Raw genomic sequence first — 17673 nt, forward strand, 5'->3', positions numbered from 1 at the left:
CAGAATTTGAGGCGGGAATATATATATCTCGTTGAACTGAGCTCCTATTGTTGAGAAATTAGTTGACCTGCCGGGAACACAAATAAATAGTGTATTTTGATAACATAGTTTTTTAAATGTAAGACCTAGTGATTATTTACAATGAAATAATATAATAAGTATTTGTAAACTAAAGAAGAGTACGCCTTAATGTACATGGTACCAACTTCGTAAAATGTTAGTACTATAACACCTGTAAACAGTTCGAATCGACACGGTGGCTGTACTGTAAATTTTATGTGTCCATTTCATTTGGCCTAAAAAAATGGGTGGACAGAAATTTCAATACGATGAAAGTGGAGGGACATTTTTTTACTTTCTGTTGTCATTTCTAGCATTACTTTTAATTCCCGGAACATATTATTGGTGGCCAAGAAAGGAGAAACAAGGTAAGGAAAGACCGATATAAGTGATCCTTATTACACCCTAGTGCAAATTAATCGAATCAAACTCAAATTTTCATGCAATCATGTTTATTTCTTGCAACATCAAACCTTTTCAATAAATAATTGCATTTACCATTTGGTATGACCACCCTTCATCTGAATTAACATTTTTACACGATCTGTCATAGAATCAACAATTTTTTTTACAAATTTCCCTAAAATTTTCGTCGTGATATCACACCTTCATCAACTCTGAAATCATCTTCTCCTTCGTAGTGCAATCCTTTCTGCGAAGCTTCTGCTTACAGATCGCCCAAAGGTTTTCAATAGGGTTTATATCCGGTGAGTTGCCTGGCCATTCCAAGAATTTAGGCCTCGGCCACCGAAGAAATTCTTCACTTCATTTGATGTGCAACATGTTGCCAAATCGTGCTGGAACACACCGGTGCCATCAGGATGAAGTTTCCGTAGCTCTGGAACGACTCTGGCTCGAACTAATTCGATATATCTGTCTTGATTCATCGTCCCCTCCACTGGGACGAGTGACCCAGGCCCATAATAGGAAAAGCATGGCCCAAGTTCCTTTTGTTTTATTTCGATTTAATCATCCTACGAATGCAATTTTTACATGGTTCGATTTCGATGTACTCCTGTTAACACATACTGTGGAGTTTTAGCGATTACTTAAGATTCTATTCAATATATGCTTTTGTGGTTAGGCAGGTTAGGTTTGGTTCTCTTAGCATTAAAATAAAGTTTGTAAATACATTCTGCGGTACGTTTATAGTATGGGGGTGACACCTATAAATCATATATTTCGCACTTTCATACATTGCTAGCGTACTATTTTGGAATGCGGAACATTTCCTAAGGTGAAATAATGCATTTCTAAGTAAGATAATGTCTATTTCTTACATTTACGAGTACTTACTGTTACTTGTTATTTCGATTCTGTAACACACATTATGGCGACGGTGTACTGGTTCATTGCGCGTTGTGCGAGTGTTTTGTAGATTTATGCAGTGTTGCAACTTCGTTCACAGGAAAATACCTACTTTCGTGCCCAGATTTGAAATAATGCTAATACGTCGCAAACCATTGATGTTAGCCTCACAAACCATTCACGTTAGCCCCATAAACCATTCACGTTAGCCCCAAAAACCATTCACATTAGCCCCAAAAAACCATATTCCGTAAGGTTAGGTTAAGTTAGGTTAGGCAAGCATAGGTAAAAAATAAAATAAAAAAAAATAAAAATACGTTCTAGTGAAAACACGGCGAGTTTGAAACACAGACTATGGGATTACGTCATCTGTTGTGCTCTCGTGCAGAAAGCAAATGGCTTCAGCAGAAACAGCGTGTCTGACTGAGATTTTCGCAGAAAACAACATGTATTCGCATTAAAATGGATCAAAACTACATTCACGAACTTCCACAACACTACAGAAAACTATTTCCGTAAGTACATTCTCCTGTTCCTTCCTTGGTCTACGTGAACGAGATGATGATGACATAATCTCCTGTCAGTGTTTCCAACGACGCGGTTGTCTTGCAAGAAGATGAAAAAACAAATAATACATTCTCGATATTATTATGACCCAAAATTTTAACTATATTTGCCTAACCTATGGGGCTATGCGCGAATGGTCCGTGGGGCATTTTTCGGTTAAGAAAGTTGGAAACACTATACCCACTGATACTACTGAAGCTGTACCCACCATATTGTGTCTTAAGGAAGCGAGAAAAGGATTAACAATAATTACTGTTATTGATATTATTTTTGTCAGAAAAGCAAAATGTCACCTTAAAGAATGTTTCGCAATGCACAATAGGTAAGTATGAATATAAAAAGTGACGAAATAAATGAGTGAGAGGTGTTCGGCCGATCGGCAACATTTAATGTAGCTAATTTTTAAGTTGTATTTTTCAACATGAATAACTTTTTTGAGTCCAAACAGTGCTCATTACTTTAAGGAAGGTTCAAATTTCAGGTGACAATGATTTCCAAAATTCTACGATAATTAGTCTTTGTGCTAGGAGAAATCATAAAACAATCGGAACCGTTACCGAAAAGCATCCCCAGAACATTTTCTTTGTAGGATGTTTTACGTTTTGAACAATGTGCTTCTTCGTAACTTTTTCTCCATCGGATCTACGAACATGCTGCACTCTGATACCCTGTACTAGGAAGTGGCTCTCATCTGAAAACAACACCTCCCTCCAGTCTTCTTTTGCCCAGTTTTTGTAATGTTTTGCCCAATTAAGGCGTTTTTTCATGATAACAGGAGTCAACAGCTGCTTTTTTAATGGCCTTGGGCTTTTCGTCCGGCTTGCAGCAGACTTCGATGGAATCATGCACACAAGTCCCACTTTGAGCAAGTTCTTTTTGCAGATCGAAACTAGACTTAGTAGGCTCTGTTTTACTCACTCTCAATAAATAGGCATCGTCTCGAGCAGTTGTAGCTCGTTTTCTACCACATTGTCCACCTCTCCGAGGAGAAAAACTTCCAATCTCCTTCTTTTGCTTGATAATTTTAGTCACTGCACTTGGGCTCATATTGTACTTTGCAGCAATCTATCTGCCTCTGGGTCAGTGAAGTATTTTCAGCAAGCGTGATTATCTCTTGCCTCTTCCTTGGAGTCAAATCCATGGCAAAATTAGGAAGTTATGGTAAACCGGGTGAGGAACTTTCACAGTATACCTGGAACCAGGCATTACTGAATCGGCAATACATTAACTATGGAACAAATAACAAAGCTAAAGACTATAAGAGATAACCTAGAAATGAAAACGGTATAATTTAACAATACAGGGAATTTCTCCAATTTGTTTGAAATTTCGGATACTTACTAATTTGGGTCTCCTAATCACGAATCTGCACTTAAAATTTGGGGCTCACGTATAGAAATTCCTTAATTATGGCTAGCCCCACGAACCATTGGCGCGTGGTTAGGTTAGGTTAGGAAACATAGTTAAATTTTAGGGTCGTAGTAATATCAGGAACAGTGGCATGCCCAAGGGGGGGTTGGTGGGGGTTATAACCCCTCCCCCCTTTTTGGCTCAGTATTCCTAAAAAAAGAACGTCAAAGGTACGAAAATATGACAAAATGAGGGCTGACTACCAAGAAAAAGTATACATAACCCCTCCCTTTCGAAAATCCTGGGCACGCCACTGATCAGGAATATATATATTTCGTTCTTTAAGTATTCGAAACGGAAAATCTTGCGATAAATAATGAGCAATTGTGCATTGTTGGTTGCGATGACTGACCCTCTTATTTTGCAAGTTTGATACGTGAGCGCCAAATTTTAACTTCAGATTCGTGATTAGGAGCCCTAATTTAGTGAGTATGCCAAATTTCAAACAAAATGGAGAAATTCCCAGTATTGTAAAATCGCTCCATGAAAACAGCTGATGAGAATGATTAATAGATTCTCTCGGGTTATCGACCAGGTGAGTTGCGGAAAATATTCCAAGCTCTCGAAAGCTTGGAATATTTTCCACAACTCACCTGGTCGATAACCAGAGAGAATATATTAATCATTCGTCACCAGGAAAGCTTGAAGTCTTACTTCAGCTGATAAGAAGTGATATCAGCTGATAACAATGCTACCAACATGACAAAAGTTAAAATGGTCTGCTTGATTCCATTAATTTGCACATAATGTATCATATCAAGGTATTAATGTTATTTTTTAAGTATAAATTATCCTGCATTTCCATTGTATGGAGGAGAATATGAAAGAAAGACCCTGAAAGCAAAAAGTAACAGTACTTGGTTACAAGTCAGTCCGCTGTTAACGTGTACACTGGTGATGCAAACCATACAACACCCAGTAGTTCGAGAACTTAAACTCTAGTATATTAACTTAATTTAATTATCTCTTACACTGCAACATATTGACATTTTCTTGACAATTAAATAAATAAACAAACTAGTTGTCTCTCTCATAAGCAAATGTTCTGTCATTCTGTTGTCCGAAAGACGAGAGCAGTCACCACATGTCATTATCCTTTCGTATGCTACATGTAAGGTGAAATGTTAAACAATGTGTCAGCCTAAGGAACATTAATATTCGATAATAATAGTCATACCTTATCGTACATATTTAGATATATCAGTTTCTCATGATTCATGTGACCTGAGTCAGCTCACAAGAGAATGAAATTTGTGATTAACAGTTCACATTAGACATTACAGCTTTCACCATTGAGATATTTTAAATTATATTTATTATACAACAGAAAATTTTTATGTGGTTGATTTGAATACAACTGGTTGCCATAAAATATTGTAGGGGCGTTGACCCTCTGCTTATAAGAGAATGGAACCTTGTTTTGCTAGATAAGATATATTTCACAGAAGACTGTGATACCTTATCTAGAAGATAAGAGCTGCTTCTATTGACATTTTTGATTGTTTTTTTTTTCTAAGTTTTCAGATGATAGAACAATAATGTTATTGTTTATTAGCTTAAATCTGGTTTTAGATTGAAGTATAGGGGGATTTAAAATTATTTTTTGTTTTTTTCTTGGGCCAGTAATTTTCAAACCAGAAATGACAAATAAAACTGCCCTAGTCATTGCATTGGTGTCTGGCAGTTTAAGATATCGTACTTCAAAATGGCAAACTGTTCAAGAAAAAACAATATGCTACCACTACTTTTACATGTAAAGTCCATTGTTACAGAACTTAGCTCCACCTCCATATAATTTTGTCAAGTCGTTGATGTGATAGAAGGAGTTGCACTAAAAATGACGTGAGATCTTTGGGGGGGGGGGGGGGTAGTTTATTGCTTGCATATATTTTTGTGAATTGAAATGAGTACATATTGAAGTTGTTCATAATTCTGCAGTGCCGATTCTTTAGGTAATTAAATTTTTTGAACAACTTATCACAACTTCATATTCTGTGCATATTATTTATTTATTTTTATTTTTGGTTAGAAAATTGTAAGCCATAGAATCGTTGACAATAATTTTGAATTTGAAGTAAGTCTTGAAGCTTTCCTGGTGACGAATTATAAAAAGATTCTCTATCGACCAGGTGAGTTGTGGAAAGGAATCAAAGCTTTTGAAAGCTAATGCCACCCCATCTTCAAGGTAGAAGCTTCACAGTTTTGAATTAACTTGTTTACTGTCAAGTGGTTCTTATATTCTCTAAATTAACTCCATATAGTATTAAATATTATATTTATTGTTATGGGTACTAGGAATTGTTACTTTTTTGAAAGTGTAACAATGTGTAAGCTAAATAATACACTTGTGATTTCCTAACTATTAGTATTCTAATTTAACCACTCATATACTGCCGTTTAAGTGCATATTTGTCATCAGATGCAAATGGCTGAAGATAAATGAAAGATTGATTAAAGCCTAGAAATTATTCGTACCATTATGTCACTTGTCACTCAGGAAAGTTTTCAAATAGAGGAGAATGTTGTAACATTGTTGACATACATACATCAACAGTACCAAATACACTGGATGGTAATATCTGTAGCAATTTTAGAAGCAGAATGCACCAAGGAGGAAAATCACTGGGTTACAATTGCAGAAATAAAAATCAGAAATGTTCCTGCAACACATCATTCGCATTTGGTTCAGTTTCCATAAAGGCCTATTCCAGCATGGCAACGCACTGCCCCATACCACACATGCAACTAGGAACGTCCAGGCACTAATCAATGCTTGAAAATTTTAGTACAACAAAGAGTCTTGTGCTTTAAAAGAGCAAACTTCTATGTGCAGGAAAAAAAAATCTCTTAACTCCCCTCAATATGAAAGTACAGATATCATGAATCACCCACACTCTGGCTGGGACACAAATCCAGTTTCTTCTGTTCCAGTAGCGAAGCGTAGTCTTACGAAGGAGGCAAGCAATGTTTCAGTACAACAAAACATGTAGTACAATGGCACGCCAAGAGGGGGATTAAAGGTTTATAGCCTCATTGGCCCGGTCGCTGGATTTGTAAAAATATCATAATAAAATGACGGTTCTAAAAATAAACCATATGATCCTCAAACGTCACATTTACTTTCGAAATTCCAGGTAACGTTATTCGTATGGTAGTAAACGTCTTGCATATGCGAACTTTCCGCATACGACTAAAGGGGTACGTAATTTCTTATTTATTTATTAGTACTTTTATTTGTTCATTATTTTTTAATGTGGGCAAACGGTGACCAAACGGATTTAGGTAAAATAACTCATTTATTTAATTTACACTGCGTGATTGTAATTTAGGATTTGTGGACACCCTAAAAATCGCATTCGGAGTCAAACATTAAAATAAAAAGTTAAACACAAACTTTAAAAATTTCATTTTAAACCAAAGAAACACATGCATAGACGATGTACTCACCACAATAAATTCCAAACTCCTTTACATATATAGGAAATTTCCCGCTATCGAACAATTCAACAAATCTTAGGTCCTCAAGGTTCTCAAAACGTGAAGACACTCCCACGCTCTTTCCACAACTGGAAAGCATCCACGCAAGATCACTTTGGAAATCTCTGAAACGACCGAAAGTGATACCAACCTATTTCCTTAATTTTATTCATCATGGGAAGGAAAGATATATCAGTTTGGAGATAGAAATTAAGCGATGGAATCAGAATCATTACAGCAGAAAGAGTATATACATAATATTTAAGTAATAAAGTGAAATACAGAGGCGTGTCCGGGGCCGGGGGAGGGTTGGCCCCCCTTTGGCCCAGTATTCCTATGGAAAGGAAAGTCAAAGGCAGGAAAAGATGACAAAATGAGGAGGAGACTACAAAAAATCCTGGGAGCACCACTTGTGTCATAATAATAAAACTTAAAACATGTTCTTGTGTTCATAATATGTACAATGTATACGATTTAATTGTGCTGCGTAAATATCAGTAGAGAGTTCTTTTTAGATAGCTTTATTTTCACCCCAAGTTTTATTCAAAAGCAGTCAATTTATTGAATGTGGTTGTAAAATTTGTGAAACAGCTCACTTGAGTTACTGTGTAAATAATTTGGCAGTTGCAAACACTGGTGCGGTGAACACTTTTGACGTAATTTGAGCTGGACCGAGCTGGACACAGGGTGCAGACCAAGGTCCGTCGAATCTTCCCTCCCTCCCTGGGGAAACTCTGGGGTGCAGACATCTCACTTCCTGGAAACACAAACCCCCGCCCTTTACCATCTCGCCCGAACTCCCAATATCCATTTTTTTACGCGTTTTACAATTCGCGAAATCTAAAATAAATTGTAATATAAAATTATATATATATAGATATATATATATATGGAATTTAGAACAATGATGATAACTTATTTTAGTTATTTTATGACTAAGAATTATTTTTATATTCGCAATCTTGTTTACGTGTTCATGAAGACAAATATTCTTTACTCGTAGTTTTTGGTGGCAATATATCCTTCTGCTTTCGGTTGAGCTCGGCTATTTTCGGGAATCACGCAAGCTCAGCAAGCAGAGCTTTTGGTATAAGCGTTGTGGACGGGTTCCACTCGAATTTCACGCTTCACCATGTGACTCCTTCGGGTGCGTTATTTTCCCGCAGAGCAGCCGCAAGCATTGAGGCTGGTGCTTGCTACAGAGCTGCTGAGGGAGTTTGCGGCTGTAATTTTTCGCTAAATCGAGTGCGATGGAAACGAAATAAGGCTAAAACATTAAGTACATTAAATGATATTTGAATAATGCAAGCAGTGCTTGCATTGCTTGTACTATATCTTCGCCTCTGTTCTGTGCTAGTATTGTAAGTATGTACTTCAATGTGCATGATCGCCGAGGCAGCTATGTAAAATAAGATTTGTAGTGTATGGATAGACTGTTTATATATGATGACAAAAATGTCCTATCTACCGGCACATTCAAAACACGTAGGCACCATGTGCTGACTAATGCAAAACATTTGGATGCCAAAACTGAAAACTTAGTTGTAAAATTTGATTCAGTAATAAAAATTCAGTTTCCAAAGTTAGTGTATATGATGTGCGTTTCCAAAGTTAGTGTATACGATGTGGTTTAGAGAACAACTGCAATGAATGTAATTAATCCAATCTTGATGTATTTTCATTAATTCTTCACATTCTGAATTGAAATTTATGTTGTATGATGATAACCTTTTTGTTAGCATTACCTCCTTGGAAACCTGTCAATTCTTCAAACTCCAGTTTTGACAGTGTAACTAATACAAATTGATTGGTGCGGCTGCAAAGCAGAAGCATTTTCAAAATGTCTTTCCCTTTCCCCACAGATCCTGAAAGGAAAGAAAAGGAATGCCACTGTGATAAATGCCAGAAGAAGAAGTTGGTTCTTCAATCGAGTGAACCTTGGAAGGGTACAAAACAACTTTTAATGTAAGTATTATTTGGTTGCTCTTGTTGTTCAACTGATTCACCTTAAAAATAAGTGTTACAACACAAAAAATGAAGTTGTATTTGCAAAGCTCTAAGATCTTTGTTGTTTTGGAGAGTACTTTGTTTAGTGTCAGACAAATATCGTGGCAAAGTGTCACCTGTCACTTGAAGTTGAGTCAATTGCTTGTTGTTTGTACAGTGTTCTGCTGTTATGGTGTGAAAGGTTGCCATAAGGGTCGTGGTTTTGCGGTTTTAAATATGCCAATATGTCACTCATTCTGTCCCCGTCTTCTGTTTAGGGTGTTTTGTGGTTATATGTAAGTAGTGAGTGCTGCAGGGAGAGGATTTTGCTGGAGTGAATAATGCTTGGAGCTGTAAACACTCGAAGCCCAGTAGTACACATATAACAATAATTTGTCTGTGGTGGTGAGCTCTCAAATATGTATCATGAAGTGAGTCATCATCTCCATGTTAAAATGTAGTTTAGTCTTTCTTACCATTTCACAGTGATTATTGAAAATGAAATAGATGATTGTTAACTGAATCTACCAAGGTGGACATCCTGTCTAGTAGTCATGAAAGAAAATTATATGGTACATAATGTGATGAAGTACTGTGCTTCAATTTTTAATGAGAAAGGACGTGTCCAAACTTTAGAACAAGTCCAGAATGGACGCTATGCAACTAATGTGCATTAACTACCATTCAAAACAATTTATTTCAAAGGAGTCACAAATCATTTCTTTCTTCCTGTTTATTTCAATCTCCAAAATTTATTTTATTATGTTTTTTTTTGTTAATATATGTCTATTATACTGTCAAAAAAGCTACTAATTTATGTATTCACAATAACAGATGCAGAAAACAAACACGTAAACTTAAGTGTATTCCTTCTAGAAACGACATTAATTTAAATAAATTTGAAATGATGATTTTACCACAATGAAGAAGCTCACAAGAACTACCATGTTTGAGAATAAATAAATTTATAATTCATATTTTAAATTTAATAAAATACACATCACACCCCTTACATTACCAATCTTCGTGCCATGCATTATAGTTATATATTCCCCATTTCATATGATATTTTTTTAATACGTAAATACAAATCTTTTCTTTTTTCTTTTCAGAAAATTAGCCCTTGTTGGTGGATGGGTGCTATTAGCACTTTTAGCATATAAAGTATCACAATTTGATTATGAATATGCCAACTTTGACCCATATGAGATTCTGGGAGTACCTTTGGTATGTATTTTGAATATATATGCATTTGTATATAAATTTCACATTACATGTACAGTGCTTTTCACAGTCAAATCGTCCGTTAAGTGGCTAGCACTCCGGGCAGTGAGGGTGCGTCTGCTGGCAAACTGAATGCAACATCTGCGTAACTGGAAACGCCAGCTATGTAATGAAATAAGTTACATTTACATTGACGCTTACAATTTAAATGAGCATGTACCTTGTTACAAGAGATGTTGGGGTATGACTTGAGGTTTAAAAGCTTGGTATCTCGCCATACAAATGTCTTGAAAATGTCTGTTTCTTGTGCAAGGCGCTGGGGGGATTTTTGAGGAGTATGTTCCAATCGTACTTCAACATCGTCTAGTTTCTCCTCATTAAACACATGCTGTTTCACCCTTCACTTCTTATCAAGAACAGACCCTGTTGCTCTAAATTTGTTTACAAGTTTTCGAACACTGTCTGAAAATGCCTTCTTACTTCTCTACAAGAATTCGTAATGACGTAAGGGTCGTACATAAACATTCATGGTTTTAAATTGTACGTATAGTGTGGCATTATTAGACTGCAGAAAAGCACCAGTAATACATAAACGAAAATAAAACAATCTAAAACACTTGTTAACACCTTAACACTTCACAAACATGTGCAAACTGCACACCAGCTATCTGGATACTAAAGCACTGATGCATCCACTGCCAAGGTCAGCATACAGTTGTGGGTCTAAATGCCGGCAGATGCACTCTCATTGTCCAGCACAGGAAAGTTGTCCCCTGTGCATTGCACAATGTCATTCCAATGTGGAGGTGGTGTAGTCATCACCATGTTCCAGTTGCCTTTATCCCTCTCTATTGCCCTTAGGTATCCCCTGATGGGAAGCTGCATGAGTCCCAGAGTTGCTTATGCAGGCTTGTCAAAAAACAAAAGGAAAAAAGGCTCCCTGAGATCATCTGCCCCAGGAATCAAATCCAAGCGTCCTGCGTGATAGTCAAGTACAATACTGACTTGACTTGACTCTTAGGGACGTATTAGTTTATTTCAAAATTCTGTTTTAAAAGTAATGTCTAAATGTGGTAGATATGTGCTAAAAACCAATACAGTATGTGTTATATATACAAAGTAAGGTTAAAATCCTGGAAAAAAAATTTATGCAATTTGCTCTCTTTGGTAGTTCTATTGTATTCCAAAACTTGACACTTCTTGTAGTAATGTTTCTGTATGAATTGTATAATGTCTTTCCAATTCACTTGTACACAATTCTGTGAATAAAATTAGCAGTCAGTACTGTCTTATGTTGAAACACAATTTGTTCAAAATATCTTATGAGAATGCCTGCCTCTGTTGCAGAGTGGTTAGCACAGCATGCTATGATGCCAGGAGTCGAGGTTCAAATACAAGCCTTCGCATTAGGTTCTTTGCAGTGGTCGGAAGTAGCGCACTACTTGTAGCATCGCTACTGTAGCTAGCTACAAAATTTGTAGCTGTAGCAACGCTACATTTTGAAAATTGTAGCTGTAGCTGTAACGAAGCTAGAAAATTCCTGTAGTTGTAGCAAACATTTCGCTACAGCTATATTTTTTCTCAGCATTTTAAGGTAAATTTTGAATGTGACAACAGCGTCAAAAAACAAAAATCTACAATAACGCTTACTTTTACAGGAGGTTCATAAAAACAACATCTATTACCTGGAAATATGGATAATCTACATTATAAATATCTTGATATCGCAGATTATAGATATCTGCATAATTTATTTCATTAGTATCTGAATAATTATAATATCCTGATTACTAACTGACATATATGGGAATATTCCGGCTAACAGCTATGTTTTTTTAAGCTGCGTCGCTATTTTGGGGAGAAACGTGCCTCGTTGCTGCACCAATGAAGAAAAAGCCTCCTTTGCATCACCCCTCGAACAAATTCTTTGGATATCCATGATGTAAGAGACAGCAAAATATCAATAATTACATGTAAAACACAACTTGTAGTGCAAGTTTTCCACTACACTGACAAAGCAATAATTCCAGCAACCAATGGCTCAGTACGTTAACAGCATTGATCATTGTCAATACAAAGGATTCCACCAGCAAGAAATTAATGTTACAACAACAGTAGAGTTTCTGATTGATTGATTGATTTGCTTTATTTTACTTCGCTTTTTGTGCCACTTTTGGTTAATTTGCAAAGATGGGAATGAGTTATGATAAAATTGATGAATGGACACTTACAAACATCCATGCCCAGGCCAGGATTCGAACCCGGGACCCCTGGCATGATGTGCTAACCACTCCGCCACGTAGGCCAGCGATTGAGTTTCTGGAATTACAATTATTTTTGTCTTAATATTTGTTCACACATTTTGAAATTACAATATGTTTGTAACACTTGGGTTTACACGTCAGTTTCCTCAATATATTTTATGATATTGTAAAAAGCATGTACGAGTTATTGACTTTCCTGCAGAAACGACAATTTTCTTTAGTTAATATACAATTTATATATGTAAATTTTTTCCTACTTTGGCGTGGCTTTACTGTAACTTTTGCTAATCATGGCAATGAGGATGAATGGTTAATTTAGTTATTCTCTTATCTATAGTTACTTTCTGCCATTTTTGTCTAATTGTGAGAATGAGGAAGAATGATGAGCAGTGTGGAGAATGGAGGAGCAGGAGGATCTGATCCTCCCAACTAGACGCCTTTCCTAGTTTTTGTTTTGAGTCCACTTTATGCATAGATAAGCAGATCGAGACTGGATCCAAACCACTATGTGCCTCAGTCAGGTATCGAACCTGGGGCCCTTTGTTTACAAGGCGATACAATTTCCACTCTGTCTTCGGGGAAGCAATCCCAACATGGAAACTTACGTAAAGCATCGCTCCACCAGTTTCTTATTATACCATTAGAAGCATCCCCAGCTATCCCCAAGTTTCGAGTAAATATCCTCCCCCTTAAAACATTCCTTATATGTGCTAAGAAGATAAAATTTATAAATATCACATTTGTATCTTATTCCCAATTTGCACAACACGTTATAGTTAATTTCAATACATACGATAAATTCCAATTAATTTTAGAATGTAGTCAGTCACAGAAATATTTTTGATGTGACAATGAGAACAACACTCACACATATCAGACCTCATTTTAATTAATATTCCCGTGAACAGCAGGAATATTTAATATGAAAAATGATCATTATAAAACACAGTTTACCCTCCAATAGGCTTTGTATTTTTCGTTCAAAGTGCTGCCTTCATATAAGTTTTTAAAAATGAGATATTTATTGTCAAGAGGAATATGTTGACATATAAACAAATAATCCTACATAATTTTTATTTATGTATAGTTGTAATCATTAATTTGTGTAACACCCTAATTGCAATATTTATGTGTCATAATTTCTGAATATAACTAACTAAAACAAATTCGAACTGATATGCCACCTACATAGGTAAGTTATTCTCAAGCACTGTCGTAAAAATAAGTAACTGAAGAAACACTGCTATCGAATGACTGGAAACATGATAACAAATAACAGAATCTATTTTCCAGTAAGTTCAACTACAATACTAGGTGCTTTGGAATATCCACATGTTTGTTTTAATTTTTTTTGTGCAGAAGTAGCACAAAAGTAGCAAGTAGTGGACAGAAGTAGCGTAGCAAGCTACTTTTTTGTAAATCTACTTTTAAAATGTAGCATTCTGATCACTGGTTCTTTGTAAGTGCCCCTTCATCAATTTCATCATATTGTCACTCATCCTTTTCTTCGCGATTAGCCAGAAGTGGCACAAAAGCAAGTAAAATAAACCAAATAAAAATAGAAAAGAATATTACGAGACTTCAAGTAATATGTAGTGGATGAAAAGTTGTTGGGTTAACATTATAAAGTCAAATGTTTTAATATGACTGCTACGCTTGCTTTTTTGCAGGGTACTTCACAAGGCGAGATTAAAAAAGCATACAGGCAGAAATCACTGGTGCTCCATCCTGACAAAGAGACAGGAGATGAGAAGGCTTTCATGATGCTCACCAAAGGTAAGGGTGTTTTTACTGATATCAAGGGGAGTTGCATTCCAGACAATTGAAAAGATTTATTAAAGTAGCTCCCAAATCCTCACTTCTTGGTTAACACCGAAATTACGAGAGTCGTTCAAGTCAATCGGGGATTTTTTTTTAAAAAAAATAGAAGAACAAATTTCAAAGTGTGGTAACTGGATTTATTTTTCCACATAACCTCCTGCTACAGTTATACACTTATCCCAGCGTTTAACTAGCGGCTGGAATGCTCCGGCATAGAAAGATTTATCATTACGGCGGAACCATTGTAGGACAGCATTCTTCACTTCATCATCAGTGGCGAAGTGTTTTCCTCCAAGGAATTCCTTCAGGGATCCAAACAGGTGAAAATCACTTGGCGCTAAGTCAGGACTATAGGGGTGTGTGGTAATATCTCCCAGCCAATTTCCTGGAATGTTTGGAATGAGCGGTATGCGGTCGTGCATGGTCTTGTAAAAAGAGATCACCCTTTGTGATGAAACCCGGATGTTTCTTCCATAAACTTGTATGCACATCATGCAGAACACGGCAGTAATACTCACTGTTGATAGTATAGTATTGATACTTGCAATTTCACGACAGGTTATGCGACAATTGTCCAGGATCAGCTGCTCCACGTGCTGAATGTTCCCAGGAATGACTGCCGTGGGCTGTGATCCACCACGACCGGGATCGTCAGTAATAGAGATACGGCCATCTTTGAAGCGCTTACACCATTCAAATGTCTTACTGCGACAGAGTGTCTCATCACCGTACTGAGCCTGAAGTCTTCTGTAACGTTCAGCAGGTTTTCTGTCCTCGTTGACTAAGAACTTCATCACAACATGCTGTTCCATGTAGACGTTCACACTGTTGTCCGCCATCTTGAATAACAGTCTATGCAGAAGCGCAGGATATGAGCGCCGCCTACCAGTAACAGCACACAGTTGCCAGTTCCTACTGCATACAAAACCTCCAGCCTAGGCATCTATTTAAACCTGGAAAAAAAAGTCCCCGATTGACTTGAACGCCCCTCGTAGGTATCTCCCTCCACTTGGAATCTAACCCAGGACCTCTCACACTAGAGCAAAGAGCAGTAATCATTCAGCTGCGTGGGGTTCTGTTTCATTTGTATATAATTTATTATTAGTGACATTAGCAAGCAATGTGCATCATGGAAATGAATCTTAAGAATATCAGAGCAAAGCTTGTACATATAAAGTTAAAGTATATGCATTTCTATAGTGCTCAAGTATGTATTTGTATTAGCCAGAATGAGTACAAATATTGGAATGAAATTGATTTATTGAAAGTTTGAACTACTGTAGTTTGCTATATTATAATGCCAGTTTTTTTTTTTTTTTTAATAGGAAATATGCTCTTATTGTTTTAATCTTCATTTACATATTGCTTATGTGGATATTTTGATACATTAGCTTATGAGTTTACCTGTGAACTTTTCAGCATACCAGGCTTTAACAGATGATGAGGCCCGAAAGAACTGGGAGAGGTATGGCAACCCTGATGGTCCAGGAGCCATGAGCTTTGGTATTGCTTTACCATCATGGATAGTTGAGAAAGAAAATTCAGTGTGGGTAAGGCAACTCTTCGTTTTATTTTTGAACTGTGAAACCATAATAATTGCTGTGTTGAAAAATAAATGAAGCGCAGAAATTAGGAATAATCACCTTACATGTGAGGCATGCTGATGTATTATGCAAATATTTTCTCAGTGCATGGGAAATACATCAAAACCTTGGCTGAACATAATGTTTAGGTCAATATATGTACTGCTCTACCAAGAAAGAAACCTCTATTTCAACACTAAGCACTGGAAGAAGCATTGATAATAGAATTAGTTGTTTGCCATGTAATCCTGTGCCTACATTGCCACAATGTGCCATTCTTCAGTGGTGAACACTTGGTATACCCAGAGGTAGTGCGTGCTACCCCCATAGTAGTAGTAGCTTGTATTGTAAAGTGTTGTAAGATAGTGAAAGTGGCAAATATTTCATTATTATGCAATTAATTTACTTAAAGCAACTGTCTCCATGTATCTATGTGTATGTTGTTGAATGGAATGCTTAAAAACTACCCTGAGTACGAATTCCTCAGATGAACGGTTCTGCAGGGTGGCTACTTACCTGGGATTCCTTGATTTCCGGGAATTATGCATGAATTCTACTTGAATTTTTCTCTGTAGACGTGAAAAATTACAACTTTTTAAATACAAATCCTATTCACATTTTATAAAAAAAAGGTAAAGTGCTCCCCAGTGCGTAGCACCATGCCATGAAGGCGTATAGGGGGTGTGGGGGTAATGCCCCTCACTTTCTTGATCCGGTCGTAAGGCGGGTTATGTAATCAGCATCACGTCCCTGACCACCTTTACCCCCCAGGGTTTCCCCCAGGTACCCATGTTATTCAATGCTGGGTGGGCACCAGGGCCGCTTCCAACATTAGAAAACTTCCCGGATTTGAACCTGCTGGGAATCGAACCCGGGACCTTTAGCATGGCAGTCAGATGTGTTACCGACTGAGCCACCGCGGCCACATTCACATTTTATGCAAATAAAAATTATTTTTGTAAAATTTTCTTGACGAACTATCTAAATAAAAAAATGTTGTAAAATTAATTTATTGATTTGTGGTTTTAAGTCCACTTTATGCACAGAAAAGATAATCGGGACTGGACCTACAGTTTAAAGTGGGATCCGAAGTACTGTACCACGTGTTGAAAAAATAATTGAAATGTTTGTTCAAACACAAATGCTTTAGCACCAACTTCTACCCCCCTTTTTGCATAATTTACAAGGATAATATCATCCTTGATACAACTACTACAGAGTGTCCGAAAAGTCATGCAACCCGGTGTTTACGACCGTATAACGGAATAGCGAAACGGAATGAGAAGAAACGCTTTCTGCCAAGAGAATGCCCTGTATATTGGGAAAATTTAGAGAGACAAACATATGTAAGAACATGCATGTTTTAATAACAAATAAGCAAAATGTTGCCAAAGGCGGAAAAAAAATATTTGCAAATCGTGTATATTGATGCACAGAACTCACTGAGGTAAATTATTGCAACATTTCACAATACCAACGAACAATTTGGATGGCAATCTAATGAATTTGACAGAAAAAGAACTTTGACGAAGTTTCAAAAACATTGCAGAAGGGAACAAATGGGCTGTTCCAAAAATCGATGTTTTCACAATATTACGAGTGTCACTGGCAACACTGTTGGTGTCACGTGTCACTAACAGACGTGTTTCACCTCAGGCTATCACACTAAGGCACTTTTAATGACAAAGGAGAAAGTTGGTTATTCTCGAACATATGCAATAAATTACATACACCTTGTAACCCTGAAATGTGGTTTCAATTGGATAGGTATGTCAACAGCCAAAATTCCAGGCATTGGTCAACAGAAAACCCACATCAGTTGCATGAACTACCCTTGCACTCTCCGAAAATCGGTGTATGGTGTGGAATATCGCGACGTCCTATTGTGGGACCGTTATTCTTTGAGACAACAGTGGATACTGCTGTGTATGGGGAGCTCGTAATGCAATTTGTTGCTCTCCTGGAAGAAGACG

At 36.9% G+C, this 17673-nt stretch overlaps 1 protein-coding gene across 1 annotated transcript in view; it reads left to right on the top strand.

The window, feature by feature from the left end:
- The first annotated feature begins 247 nt into the window (after nt 1–247).
- The window catches only part of Sec63 (translocation protein Sec63), a 63786-nt gene continuing 46360 nt past the window's right edge, over nt 248–17673 (top strand). The window contains exons 1-5 of the mRNA XM_083138315.1: nt 248–428; nt 8685–8787; nt 9921–10035; nt 13967–14072; nt 15537–15667. Coding sequence (XP_082994441.1) covers nt 305–428; nt 8685–8787; nt 9921–10035; nt 13967–14072; nt 15537–15667 — 579 coding nt within the window. The 5' untranslated portion in view covers nt 248–304. The remainder of the gene's footprint in view (nt 429–8684; nt 8788–9920; nt 10036–13966; nt 14073–15536; nt 15668–17673) is intronic.

The sequence above is a fragment of the Lepisma saccharinum genome, chromosome 16 (genome assembly GCF_977018435.1).
Source record: "Lepisma saccharinum chromosome 16, izLepSacc3.1, whole genome shotgun sequence".
NCBI classification, from domain to species: Eukaryota; Metazoa; Arthropoda; class Insecta; order Zygentoma; family Lepismatidae; genus Lepisma; species Lepisma saccharinum.